This window comes from Pelobates fuscus, chromosome 11, assembly GCF_036172605.1.
Source record: "Pelobates fuscus isolate aPelFus1 chromosome 11, aPelFus1.pri, whole genome shotgun sequence".
NCBI lineage: Eukaryota > Metazoa > Chordata > Amphibia > Anura > Pelobatidae > Pelobates > Pelobates fuscus.
In genome coordinates, this window is record NC_086327.1 from 106,002,052 (window position 1) to 106,017,425 (window position 15,374).

At 39.3% G+C, this 15,374-nt stretch overlaps 1 protein-coding gene across 5 annotated transcripts in view; it reads right to left on the reverse strand.

The window, feature by feature from the left end:
* The window catches only part of DVL1 (dishevelled segment polarity protein 1), a 174,371-nt gene extending 160,527 nt beyond the window's left edge, over positions 1-13,844 (reverse strand). For all 5 annotated transcript variants that reach the window (XM_063436309.1, XM_063436308.1, XM_063436310.1 and 2 more), the window contains exon 1: positions 13,434-13,844. In XM_063436309.1, coding sequence (XP_063292379.1) covers positions 13,434-13,603 — 170 coding nt within the window. In that variant the 5' untranslated portion in view covers positions 13,604-13,844. The remainder of the gene's footprint in view (positions 1-13,433) is intronic.
* Between the last annotated feature and the right edge of the window lie 1,530 nt (positions 13,845-15,374).

The following is a 15,374-nucleotide window of genomic DNA, read 5'->3' on the forward strand; positions in this document are numbered from 1 at the left end:
GACAGAGCATGCATGAAAAAAAAAACTGGTTTCACTTTCAAACAGATGTAATTTACCTTAAATAATTGTATCTCAATCTCTAAATCGAACTTTAATCACATACAGGAGGCTCTTGCGGGGTTTAGCAAGCTATTAACATAGCAGGGGATACGAAAATCTTAATTAAACAGAACTTGCAATAAAGAAAGCCTAAATAGGGCTCTCTTTACAGGAAGTGTTTATGGAAGGCTGTGCAAGTCACATGCAGGGAGGTGTGACTAGGGTTCATAAACAAAGGGATTTAACTCCTAAATGGCAGAGGATTGAGCAGTGAGGCTGCAGGGGCATGTTCTATACACCAAAACTGCTTCATTAAGATAAAGTTGTTCAGGTGACTATAGTGTCCCTTTAACCCCTTAAGGACACATGACATGTGTGACATGTCATGATTCCCTTTTATTCCAGAAGTTTGGTCCTTAAGGGGTTAAACTAGATTCAATCAATTTTAGTATCAGAGGAAACATGCACAAAATTCTGAAAGTATCAACAAAATAAAATGACTGCTTTTTGTAAAAATGATGAAAAGGAGACAAGTGAGTGATAAATAAATACACTCATGCAGATTTTTGCTTCATACGTTATAAATAAATGGGAGACAATGTTTATATCAATAGGAAATCTACCCCATTTAAGACTTAAGGGGACGCTATAGGCACCAGAACCATTGCAGCTTATTGTGGTGACTCTGGGTAAAGGGGCGAACATCTAAATAGTTACTCGTAGACTGTAGCATTAGGAGTACTGAAGCAAAAGTGCAATGACGCCTAAATATATAGGTGAGAGGGGTGGTGTCTGGCATTGCCCTCACCCCACATTGCCTCATGACTTACGCAGCACATTTTGGAGCTGGACTGCCCCCTTTATTAGCGGATCCTTAATGGTTGTTCTGGACCATTTGCACATTACAGCCTCTGTTCACTGAAGAGGAAACAAGTGCAAATCAGAAGATTGAGCTGATAAGGTCTGAACGTTCTCTTATTATATAGAAGTTATCTCAACTGCTTCTAAAAATGTGCAAACTGTTCTGTAATTCTCAGCCGAGTATGATAATGATAATTCTCAGATGCCAACGTTATACCAAACGTTCCAGCTTGACTTAGAGGAGATTCTCAGATCACTTCAAGGTCAAATGCCGCATTTGAAGCAAATGAGAGCTTGCCCCAAATCAGTTGGAATGTGAATAGCAGAACATGTAATTAATATTGAATAGATCTAGCAGACTTGTTTCCTTCAAAGGAAATGTATGTATAAAAAATATCCTTCACCTATGATTTGCCTTAGTGGGATTGATGGCGGGGATATCTGATTTATATGCATGCTGTTGTACATGTCCAAAAAGACATATACTATGTTATTTTATACAGAGGCAAGTACATATGTGTGTGACGGTCTTGTTGCCTTGCTAAATTAAATGATAGATAAACGATTCATAAAGAAAGATTTAAGCCTGAGCAAGATCGCTGGATCCTCCATAGACCATGAGAAGGTATCTGTTTCATACAGTCCAGGGCCAGATTAAGAGCCCAGTGGGCCTGGTGCTGACAATTATGATGGGCCTAATTACAGGATCATATCGACCAAAAACAGTAAAACACTCCCAAGCGTCATGTATCTGATGGAGATGGTGCTGGAGAGAAAGAAAACAGCAGCTATAAGAAAACACATACCCTAGGCTAATCTCTCACTAATTTATGTTTTCATCTTTCAAGCAAATCCATAACCCCTAACAGCAGTGTCCAGTCAAGCAGGAAGTCAATGGGCACGGTAAAAGGGTGTGCCACTGACAAAAATCACGTAACCTGCCAAAAGGGGCGAACATGCCCAAAAAGAGGACATGTCTGCCCAAAGAATTATGCCAGCCTGGCATGAATGCATGTCAGGCTGCCTGACAATCATGCAGCTGGCCAACTAAGGGCATACTCTGCAGACAGCACCCGAGCTTGGCATAAATGCATCTAATGATGCGCTCGCTCAACGCTTTCTAGAGACTGTCCCCTAGCACTCGCTGGTCCACTTGTCTCCTTACCTTCTTACTAGCAGGTAGAAGCTCCTGGTATATAGTCTGGGACAGAGAAAAGCTGTATGTAGTGAAAGGGAACATGCCACAGTGTTAGAGAGACCAACGTCTGCATTACCTTAAAGGATCACTATAGGGTCAGGAACACAAACATGAATTCATGACCCTATAGTGTTAACACCACCATCTAGCCCCCCTGAGCCCCTCATGCCTCCATTAATATAGCAAAATCTTACTGTATTCAAGCCTGAAGCTGTAACTCTGCATGCTGTTAGACTCAGAAAAACAAGCAGTCTGCTGACATCATTAGAAGTGGTGGCCTGATCCAATCACAGTGCTTCACCATAGGATTGTCTGAGACTGACAAAGAGGCAGATCCGGGGCAGAGCCAGCATGATTCAAACACAGCCCTGGCCAATCAGTATCTTCTCATAGAGATTAATTGAATCAATGAATCTCTATGAGGAAAGTTCAGTGTCTGCATGCAGAGGGAGGAGATACTGAATGTTTGGATACATTTTAGGCAGCCATGACCCAGGAAGGATCTCTAACAGACATCTTAGGAGTGGCCAGTGAAGTTATCACTAGGCTGTAATGTAAACACTGCATTTTCTCTAAAAAGACAGTGTTTACAGCAAAAAGCCTGACGGTAATGATTCTACTCAACAGAACAAATTCAATAAATTATAGTTGTTCTGGTGACTATAGTGTCCCTTTAACTATATTCATTGTCAGCCAGTCCACACAAGTTTTGTTCCCATACATCCCTCTTAAGTTTCCATACTTAAGTAAGAGTATGTGAAAAGTAGTTAGGGTTGCCACCTTTCTTGGAAAAACATACCGGCCTTGCTAATTTGCATAATTAAATATGTATGGGTGACATCACATGATGTAAATCACAAGGAGTGACATAAGAGAAAATGCTGTAAAATCACCAAAAAAACTACTTAGTTTGATTCTGCTGTTTAGATGGATACCTCCCAGTGCCCCTATGTCTCCCAGTGCCCCCATGTGTCGATTACTCCATGTCTCAGTGTTCCTATGTATCAGTGTCTCAGTGCCCCATGTCTCCCAGTGTCCCTAGTGTCGTGTCCCCAGGTCTCCCAGTGATCCTATGTATCACAGTGTCTCAATGCCCCATGTCTCCCTGTGTCCCCATGTATCCCAGGGTCCCCATGACACTAGGACACTAGGAAGACGGGGAGACCTGGGGACACGGGGGGACCAAGGGACACGGAGACACCAGTGACACTGGGAGACTAGGGGACTCTGGCTGGGACACATGGGGACACTGGGAAAATAGGGGATACTTGAAGACATGGGGACACAGACACCAGGGACACAGACACTAGAGACACTGGCTGGGGGACATGGGGACATTGAGACATGGGGGCACTGGGAGACATGGGGACACTGAGACACCAGGGCCACAGACACTAGGGACACTAGCTTGGGGACATGGGGACATTGAGACACTTGAGGCACTGGGAGACATGGAGGCACTAGGAGACATTGGGACAGTGAGACACTGGCAGACTGGGGGCACTGGGAGACTAGGGGTCACTGAGACGCCAGGGACACTGGCTGGGAGACATGGGGACACTGAGAGACATGGGGACTCTGTGTCCCCATGTGTCTCTGTGTCATAATGTCTCCCAATGTCCCTTAGTGTCTCAGTGTATGTCTCCTTGCAGCCTTTCCCCCCATCCCTTACTTCCCTGAGCTGTAGGCTGTCTCTGCAGGGTGGGAGCTGCTGTCTGGACTCTCTGTAGCTGCTCCCCTGCGGATCAGTGATTAGAGATAGGCAGGGAGGGATATGCTGGAACTTCCTATCCCTGCCTCTCTCCATAAACAGCGACCCCTACTGGCCAGTGCTGGTTTTGCATAGTAATCTCTTGTTTATACTGAGAAAAATACCAGCATTTGTATTGCCAGTATCACTGTAATATTGGAACCAGCCAGGCAGCCTCAAATACTGGCTGTGCCAATAAAATAAAAGCCAGGTGGAATCCCTAAGAGTAGTGTGTAAAAAAAAAAAAAAAAAAAAAGTAAACTTTTTTTTTTTTTTTTTTAAATCAATGGGCCTATTCCATGGGCCTAGGCCTGGAGCTGCAGCTCCATCAGCCCCTATGTTAATCCGGCCCTGATACAGTCGTCACCAGGTGTGGGAATCAACAAAACTTGACGATGGAAGCTCTGGGCCTTTGTCAAGTGTATCAACTTATTTTTGGAACACAGGACAAGGCAATCCCTATGTTTCTGATGATATCTTTTGATTGCGATGGATTTTCAAAGAAATTCCAACACATTCAATATAAATATTTCATAAAGGTTTTCCCTTAGTCAGCTATACTTCCAATTCACCTACCTTGGTTTAAAATTGGTCTGAAATTCACTTTGAATTCACTTTGATTCCTCACGTCAGTTGGACTTTAATATAGCCATATCATTTATACTTTACTTAACCCCTTAAGGACACATGACATGTGTGACATGTCATGATTCCCTTTTATTCCAGAAGTTTGGTCCTTAAGGGGTTAAGCTTTTTTTTTCCCATAACCCTGCTGTGTGTGTTCATGCAGGTGTCACTCTATCTGATGGTTATGTAACAGAATATTTGTAGTGGCAATCATTGAGTTAGGGAACATGAAGGTTATTTGCTATTCAAAATGATGGTATTCTGTGCTTTGAATACATATGCCCCGCGCAGCTTTTTTGATTTCATACGAGAACTGGGAACTCGCTGCCGACATCTGTTAATGGTGAAATATTCTATGTCCCTCGAGATCTATTTGTGCTGAAATGAAATTACTTCAAAATTCATTTTGCAAATGACCTTTTATTGCCATGCCTATGCCCTTGTCAGCAGCTGATTGAATAACTAGTTATTGGAGAATGGCGGATGTAAAACATTTGTGTGGCTATTATTGATTATCTGCAAATTAGAAATACATCAGAAAGCTCGTGCTTTCTTCCTGATTAAAGGGACGCTAAAGGCACCCAGACCACTTCATCTCATTGAACTAGCCAGGATGCAGTGTCCATGTGCCTGTAATCCTACATCCGGCAGGATTAGAGAAACTGCAATGTTTTCATTGCAGGGTTAAGACTGCCTCTTGATTCAATGCCTTCCTATGGGGAAGTCCTAAAGTGCATATGGCACTTGTCGCATATGCACCTTAGGTTCCCATATTTCGGAGGGAAAGGTAAGTAAAAAAAAAAAAGCTTTGACAGCCGTGGAAGGAGGGGAGAGGGGGGAAGGTTAGTGTTAGGAATACAGTTTTTATAGTGTTCCTTTAATTCTACTACAAAGTCTACAACTGTAGCTTTCAAGCAAACATGATATGAATGCAGTTTAAAGAGAAAAAATATTTGATCTAAGCATCGTAGAAGGGGAAAGTGATCGCAAATGTACTGGTCAAAATGTATTTTATTTAGGGTTTAAACCTCTCTGGCTTTGGCAGAGGCAAATATTCACAATTAATCTTTCAATACATTACTTGTTGAGTGGGCAAAACTGTAAAAATGTTTAAAAACTTTCTTAATTAAAAGGAAATAAATGCTACACTATTTCCTTGCATACACACAAGCACAGATTTGCATGCACATATGAAATACAATTTAGTGCACATAAACACTTTAAAAATAATTTGATATAGAGAGAAATACAATGTGGCGCTGTGCGAATAGGAGCATGTTTACAGATGGTTTCTTTAACGGAACACGCTGCCGTTTTGATTATATACAGTTAGTCATAATGTAACAATGTTCCTTTTAAATGTTAGATTATTGGGCCTATCTTTAGGAATCTAAAAAGTTACCACCATTATAAAACACAGACGACGATCTCAGGCCAAACCACTGATTTTCATAGAAATGCATGGGGGCCTACTTTGCTTGTGCCTATATCAGAAATATTCCTAGCTTGTATTTATCTCACTCACTCAATAATTTCGTTTCAGAACAATGGATGTCAAAGTACAAGTAACTTGCCTTATGCATTTTTCCACCATTGGACAAGAACATTAAAACAAGCTCCACGTCCTTTGTCAAGACAAATTTTCCCAGAATTCTTACCTGGATAAGTCGATTAAATTAAAATTCAAATAAAAAGTGAAAACTTGGACCAGAGAAATACATTGGGGACACTGAGGACTCAGTGAGTCAGAGTGAAAAAATTGGCAGAGCCCGTGACAAAGCCACTTTAAACAAAACTCACACGTAAACATTAACATTTGTGTGCTTTGGACTTGGATTTCTCACCATAACAAAAATATACTATTTAAATTGAAAGGTATCTTCTGCACAGGGTGAAGTTCATGGTCAGGGGTGAACCACAAATAATTAAATAAAGGAAGAGCAGATCATGTTCCGAACACCAATACAACACAGGTGTTTTGGAACACGACATCCACCTACGCAAACCTTATATAATAGCAAGAGATCCTCATCACACAAGGCTTATGCTAATGTGGCTTTTTAAAAAAAAAAATCTTTATTTATCAGAGCTGTGTGACAGCACATTTTTGTGTGTACATTAAAAATAAACATCGTGCAAAGGTAAGAGAAGGGTACAGTATATAAAAAAAAGAGAATAACGTAAAAAGCGGTCCAAAGCAATTTTACAGTTTAAGGGTAACCCACGATCGTGGTCAGTGAGTATTTTCGCTATAAGTAAATGGGTAATTTATCTCGACTACTTTAACAAATAACAAGGCATTGAAAATACAGATAGAAAATATATATATAAGAAAGAACATTGAAATGAGTATTGTGGGACTGTAGTACCGCAGGTATAGTTATGCGTAAGGTGGGGCCAAGGCCCATGAAATGTGCAGAATATATTATTTAGGGGCGTTTAAAAGCCTCATTATACGGGGTTAAAACTGGAACGGTATAGAGGAGAAGGGGGGAGAGGAGAAGAAAAAAAGGGGGGCGCGAGAGGGTGGATAGTTTAGGCTGTGGCTTTCTTTACACCACAAAATAGTGTTAATAGGTGTTATGGAGACCGAATGAAGGTCAACGCATAGTCACCCTGTAGTGGTGTGAAATAAAGCTCCACCCAGCCCAGCTTGACTTTTAATATCCCTTTCCCAAATTACAATTATCTGAAATCTAGAAGTCTAATAAAATTTGAGAAGCATTACAGGGTAGAATGTTGCATAATCATGTGTGAATGTTGATATATATGTAAAATTATGTCACACGTTTGAAGTGTCAGGAGTAGCGAACACTTACAAATCCAGATAGTGAACACTGCTGCTGGTCCCAGAAGGGTAAGAGGCGTGAACATTAAAATATGTTTTTTTTTAAAAACGTATAGTAAACATATCTGTGATATTGCAACCTAAAGATCATTAAATTCAATGCCTCTCCATGAGAAGTATCAGATAAGCAGAGATTGGCAATTGCCATGCGCTCTGCAGGTCCCCAGTTGGACTAGACTGAGATCATTAGTATTACCAATTGTTTTCATCCTTTTCAATATTACTGCAGTACAAATCACCTAAAATGATTGCAGCTATATACCTAAGCCCATCCCAATGACATTACAGGGGAAATAAAATACCTAACCTCCTTTGCCCATGTATGATCCTGCAACCTGTACACACCTGTAATAGGCATGTGATACATCACCTAAATGACTTCTACAGGCATTGTCATAGCTTTTCATTAATTAAAGGACAACTATAGTGCCAGGAAAACAAACTTGCTTTCCTGGCACTATATAGTCCTTAGGTCCCCCCCACCCTCAGGGCCCCCCTTCAGCCATTTACCTTAATCCAGCGCCGGCCCCCTCGGCGCTGGTGACCTCTCCTACCCCTCCGACGTCAGCTCCCGAGTGGAGCCGAATGCGCATGCAAGGGGGACCTGGCACCCAGAACACTTCATTGAGCTGAAGTGGTCTGGGTGACTATAGTGGTCCTTTAAATTATTAAAACGTAATACTCATGATTAAGCACCTTATGCTAGAGGTGCAAGGTTTTTCTCACACTGCACCTTTATACGGTGGTGAACCCTTATTTGTTACCGGTGAAAGCAATAAAAAAATAAGATAAATAAAATTGGAGCTTTATGTGTTTCAATTTTTTGTACAGTAATTCAATGTGAAGCTACAATTGGTACTCGTGTACTGATCTCTGCAGTGTCCTTTTAATAGAATCCATCTTTCAGCTGCTATTCATTTGTGAGTAATTTTATTATTTTATTTTCTCATGCAAGTGAATCACATACCCTATATGTGTGATTTATGTGATATAACATAACCATAATATAATAAGCATAGCATTACAAGCAATGAGAGGGCCGCGATTGGCTGGGAAATTAAGCCACTTGCTAATCTCTGCAGATATTGGGGTTTTGCAGCAAACAATGGAAAATCAAAGGGCAATATTATTTTTTAATATTTTTTTGCATGATTTTTTTCACTGTAATAAAATGTTAAGTGATTTCTGAAGTGGCCCTATTAAAAGCAAAATAAGAATAAACCAGCACATTTAAGTGTCCCACTGCCTAGTTAAATATGGCTGACTACATTTGTATTCCCATTGTCTAAGCACTTTACCCCCTGCTTATTACAACTAATTGGTGAATTATTACTAAAGCTGTAAGGCTACTTCTGGAAACCACAATAGTTAAAGGGACACTATAGTCACCAAAACAACTTTAGGTTAATGAAGCAGTTTTGGTGTATAGATCATTACCATGCAGCCTCACTGCTCAATTCTCTGCCATTTGAAAGTTAAATCACTTTTGTTTCTGTTTATTCAACCCTAGCCACACATAGACAGCCACTAGAGGAGGACTTAAAGGGAAACTCCAGTGCCAGGAAAACGATCCGTTTTCCTGGCACTGGAGGGTCCCAATCCCCAGTTGCTGAAGGGGTGAAAACCCCTTCAGTCACTTACCAGAGGCAGCGACAGGTCCCACGTCGCTGCTTCCTCCTCCCCCGCCGCTCCTCTTTCTGCTTACGTCGGCCGGTGGGCGAGACTGATCTCGCCCGCCGGCCGAGGAGACCTAATGCGCATGCGCGGCAATGCCGCGCATGCGCATTAGCGCACCCCATAGGAAAGCATTGAAAATGAATTTCAATGCTTCCCTATGGGGAATAGAGCGACGCTGGAGGTCCTCACACAGCGTGAGGACGTCCAAAAAAAACCTGTGCTATAGAGCAGGAAGTGTCCTCTAGTGGCTGTCTAATAGACAGCCACTAGGGGAGGACTTAACCCTGCAAGGTAATTATTGCAGTTTAAAAAAAAACTGCAATAATTACACTTGCAGGGTTAAGGGTAGTGGGAGTTGGCACCCAGACCACTCCAATGAGCAGAAGTGGTCTGGGTGCCTGGAGTGTCCTTTTAACCCTGCAAGGTTATTATTGCAAATTACACTTGCAGGGTTAAGGGTAGTGGGAGTTGGCACCCAGACCACTCCAATGGGCAGAAGTGGTCTGGGTGCCTGGAGTGTCCCTTTAAGCTAAAGTTGTTTTGGTGAATAGTGTCCCTTTAATGTAAAAACTGCTACCTGATGTTTTCTGGGCACCCAATCTCAAAGTCCTATTCAGTCAGTGCAATCTACCCCTGGTGCTCCTCTGCCAGTCTAGCTGCCCCTGGTGCTGCTCTGCCAGTCTACATGTTCCTGATGTTGTTCTGCCAGTCTACCTGTCCCTGGTGCCCCTCTGCCAGTCTGAGCTGTCTCTGGTGCCCCTCTGCCAATCTGAACCGCCTGTGTGCCCCTATGCCAGTCTAGCTGTCCCTGGTGCCCCAATGCCAGTCTAGCTGTCCCTAGTGCCTCTATGCCAGTCTAGCTGCCCCTGGTGCCAATCATAACTGCCCCGTGCCCCTTTGCCAGTCTGCCTCAGGTGCTACTTTGCCAGTTTGACCTGCCCCTGGTGCTCCTCTGACAGTCTTGCTGCCTCTTGTGCCCCTTTGTTAGTGCGTCTGGTGCCCGCAGTCAGTCAGTCCGCCCGGTGCCAGCAATCAGTCAGAGTGCCAGTCAGCCAGCGCCCGCAGTCAGTCAGTGTCCCGGTGCCTGCTGCCAGTCCGCCCGGTGCCCGCAGTCAGTCAGGGTGTCAGTCCGCCCGGTGCCCGCTGTCAGTCCGCCCGGTGCCCGCTGTCAGTCCGCCCAGTGCCCGCTGTCAGTCCGCCCGGTGCCCGCTGTCAGTGTGTCGGTGCCCGTTGTCAGTGTGTCGGTGCCCGCTGTCAGTGTGTCAGTGTCCCGGTATTGGCTTCCTGTCCGCCATGTTTACTGAGTGCGGCCTCTCGGGTTATCAGCCATTCCCGACCCAGACTGACACCGGGCGGGCATTACACAGCTGGCTTCCGGGCACTGAGCGGCCCGCGGGCCATTCACACTACACAGCGGGGAGCTAGGCCATATTTATCAAATATACATAGAGATACATGGAGTTATAATATAATATATAAACATAGCTAAATCATATATACATAGAGATACATGGAGTTATAATATATAAACATAGCTAAATCATTATACATAGAGATACATGGAGTTATAATATATAATATATAAACATAGCCAAATCATATATACATAGAGATACATGGAGTTATAATATATATAATATATAAACATAGCTAAATCATATATACATAGAGATACATGGAGTTATAATATATAAACATAGCCAAATCATATATACATAGAGATACATGGAGTTATAATATATATAATATATAAACATAGTTAAATCATTATATACATAGAGATACATGGAGTTATAATATATATAATATATAAACATAGCTAAATCATATATACATAGAGATACATGGAGTTATAATATATATAATATATAAACATAGCTAAATCATATATACATAGAGATACATGGAGTTATAATATATAAACATAGCCAAATCATATATACATAGAGATACATGGAGTTGTAATATATATATAATATATAAACATAGCTAAATCATTATATACATAGAGATACATGGAGTTATAATATATATAATATATTAACATAGCTAAATCATTATACATAGAGATACATGGAGTTATAATATAATATATAAACATAGCTAAATCATTATACATAGAGATACATGGAGTTATAATATATATAATATATAAACATAGCCAAATCATTATACATAGAGATACATGGAGTTATAATATAATATATAAACATAGCTAAATCATTGTACATAGAGATACATGGAGTTATAATATATAAACATTGCTAAATCATTACACATAGAGATACATGGAGTTATAATATAATATATAAACATAGCTAAATCATTATACATAGAGATACATGGAGTTATAATATAATATATAAACGTAGCTAAATCATTATACATAGAGATACATGGAGTTATAATATATAAACATAGCCAAATCATATATACATAGAGATACATGGAGTTATAATATAATATAATATATAAACATAGCCAAATCATTATACATAGAGATACATGGAGTTATAATATAATATATAAACATAGCTAAATCATTATACATAGAGATACATGGACTTATAATATATAAACATAGCTAAATCATTATACATAGAGATACATGGAGTTATAATATAATATATAAACATAGCTAAATCATTATACATAGAGATACATGGAGTTATAATATAATATATAAACATAGCTAAATCATTATACATAGAGATACATGGAGTTATAATATATAATATATAAACATAGCTAAATCATATATACATAGAGATACATGGATATATAATATATATAATATATAAACATAGCTAAATCATATATACATAGAGATACATGGATATATAATATATATAATATATAAACATAGCTATATCATTATACATAGAGATACATGGATATATAATATATAAACATAGCTAAATCATTATATAGCGAGATAGCTGAATACATGGATATATAATATATGTAATATAGAAATATAGCTAAATCATTATATAGAGAGATAGCCGAATACATGGATATATAATGTAGAAATATAGCTAAATACCTGGATATGTAATGTAGAGAGATAGCTAAATATATCTAATATAGGTATGTAATATAACGATATAGCTAAATCATAGATATATAATACATAGATATAGCTAAAACACTGATATATAATATATATAGATATAGCTAAATACATGGATATATAATATATACAGATATAGCTAAATACATTGCCATATAATATATACAGATATAGCTAAATCATGGATATATAATACATATAGATATAGCTAAATCCATGGACATATAATATATACAGATATAGCTAATTACATGGATATATAATATATATAGATATAGCTATATACATGGATATATAATATATATAGATATAGCTAAATCATGGATATATAATATGTAGATATAGCTAAATACATGGATATATAATATAGACATATAGTTTACATTTGTATTTAACGTACAGCTTTACCTAAATACATGGATATCTGTCACACAGACATAAATGTCAGCATGCATTATAACATGACTTTCTTTTTATCAGTAGTGGCCAAAATGTAGACTCCCAGCTGTTCTATGGCTGCCAGAGCATCATGGGAGTCATAAGTCTACAATCTGGGAGGGGGTAAATTGGCCACTCCTGCCCTATATCCACATATTCCAGAGTTGCTAGCAGGGGCTTACATTAAAATAAACCTGCAGGGGGAGGCATAAAATGAGGGGGGTTGGGGGGGGTATTGAACTTTCAAGTCTTCCCACCCTATCCATATGACATCTCCCCACCCCCTGCCACCAAAATACACCTTTTTAATCCTCAATTTGCTATTTCACTGTTTATTCTTGCAAAGGGGAGATGAGAGCTGGCATTTTATTAAATGCTCCTTTCTCCTTAGATGTGCATCTCCCCCTCCCACATAATAATCATTCTTGATAGAAAATGACAGGGAAAAAAGAAACAACAACCCTTTGAAGAAATGACTTGTAAAGATTAAAAGTCCCCATCCCCTGTGTATTGCTGTGAATCATCTGTGAATTTTGCATTCTAGAAGTCATGTAGCCTTCTGCACTAATAATGCTGCAATGGAAATATTTAACACACAAATCTGTTCTAAACACAAATCTAATAATAATGTTGAACATGTATCTGTATGCAATAAGATTTACTAGATATAGAATAGATAGATAGATAGATAGATAGATAGATGGATGTAACATCTTTAAAATGGAATAAAGAGAATGACAGGTGTTCTAGATTCCAAAGGCAGAATTGACTGATCATTGCAGAATTCAGTATTTTTGTAGCAATACATAAGCCACACCAGCAATCCATACATGACACATTGCAAGCAGATGTCAGTGTGTGTTGCTGCATGCATGCTACTGAAACATGTACCCATGGGTGCTTGTCAGCACAAGGTACTTACCCAAAATCCTGGTCCATGGATTTGAAGAAGAATTTGTAGTTGTGCACAGGTCTGTTGCTGAGGACATTTTTGAAATCTGCTAAGGTCACTTTTTCAGGAGGAACAGGCAGTTTCACCAGATAAGGAGTTTCTTCTTCATCTATATGGTAGATGATTTTAGTCTCAGCCATGAGCAGGGTGATTTCAGAAGGGGGGGGTAAACCCCCCAAAATGACAAGGTTCTCCCTTCTTATGAGATGTGGCGGGGATCAGGTGCAGAATGCTTGTAAAATCATGGAGGAATGTGAAACCAAGTCTGTAATTCTTTTCCTCTCTGTCAGTCACTCAATAGTCTTTCACAATACACTGTTCCAGGGCTTCTCAAAACAGGAAGGGATATGCAGAATCTGATCTTGAAATGCACTGGAAATGGCTGAGTGCTGGATATTCTGCTCCCTGTACTGCCCTCTAGCAAGCGTCTGGTGTAATAGCAATGCACTTCCCAGACGTCTTACCCAGACACAGCAGAGAGTAATTAACAGAGTCCAATATAAATAGCAATTTCACATGAGCTTTGGGCATCTTTTTTTTTCTTTTTATTATTATTGCAATATATACTTTTTATTTAATTTTTTATATATAAAAAAGGATTTTTAGATACCTTATAGTATGGGTGGGAATGGGATGAATGCAGACTGATGATCAGCAATGGTGAACTTTAGCCAAGCTCTATTTGCCATTTTACACCCAGGGTGACCAAAAAGTTAGATCTCCAGATGTTTTAAAACTACAGCGCCCATTGATGCTTTGTTATTCTAAATGCATTCTAAAGACATGCAAAGCATCATGGGTGCTGTAGTTCTACAACATCTGGGGGTCTACCTTTTGGGCAGCCCTGTTTTACATCATAACCTTCTAAATTGTATAACATATAGCAGGGTTGCCTAGTGTAGGGACTATTTGGAGAATGTGTGGAAGATGCACAGGACACTTGTTGGACAGGTGTACAAGATTGTAAAGCGTGTTTTGGCTGGGCTGTCTTCACCTTGTTTTCCAGTATGTCAATCACTTTTTGTTAGAATTTAGTGTTTGTCTAGTGTTTAGGTATTGTACAGCACTATAGAATATGTTGGCAGTATATAAATAATTACAATTTTAACCACTGGGGAATATGTAATATGTATGGGTAGAATATTGTAATGAGAGACGTGGAGGTCAGTTGTGTTGGGTTGGCTTTAGGAGTGGGATTTTGGTTAGTGGGACAGGGGCAGTACTGTGCACTTCAACCCAAGTAGAATTTTCAGAAGGAACAGTTTTGATATTTAGTTTCCACTGGTAAATTGCTAAACATGATCTCCATGAAGGATTGGTAACAGGTAAATTTAAGTTCCCCCAGATTTCTGTTTATTTAGAATTTTAGTTGTTATAATTTTCCTTTTTTTATTAACATTATTACTTATATATGTTAGTCATGTGACTGTTATGATGGTCATGTCATTGATGACACCACTGACCACTTTTTTATGATTTGTGAGGCCCTATAAATAGTGTTTTATACAGGACCTCTTTTTGTTTCACATAATAAAGCCCTTGAGGTGAAACGCGTTGGGAATCAGTTATTTGGTTTTATTGCTTTTACATTTATCTTAATACTCGTTAACATTGAATAAATTACTAATGTTAACCATTGCTCTTTCTTGTGGATTTATGTACCTTCTAGGTATACATAATTTTGTTGCCCGCATTATCCTTTGGATCTATTTTCATTTATCCTAAGAGGGGATTATACCATCCATGCTGATACCACAGAGCAAATTAAAGCTCCCAAAAATGTAAGTAGATTTTTCAACTTACTTTATGCATTGTTATAAGCAGAGAACATTATATGTCTTCTCTTCTGTGCTTTTATTCTATTGTTCATTGACAATTTTGGAAGGACTTCTAACACTTATATCTCAGATT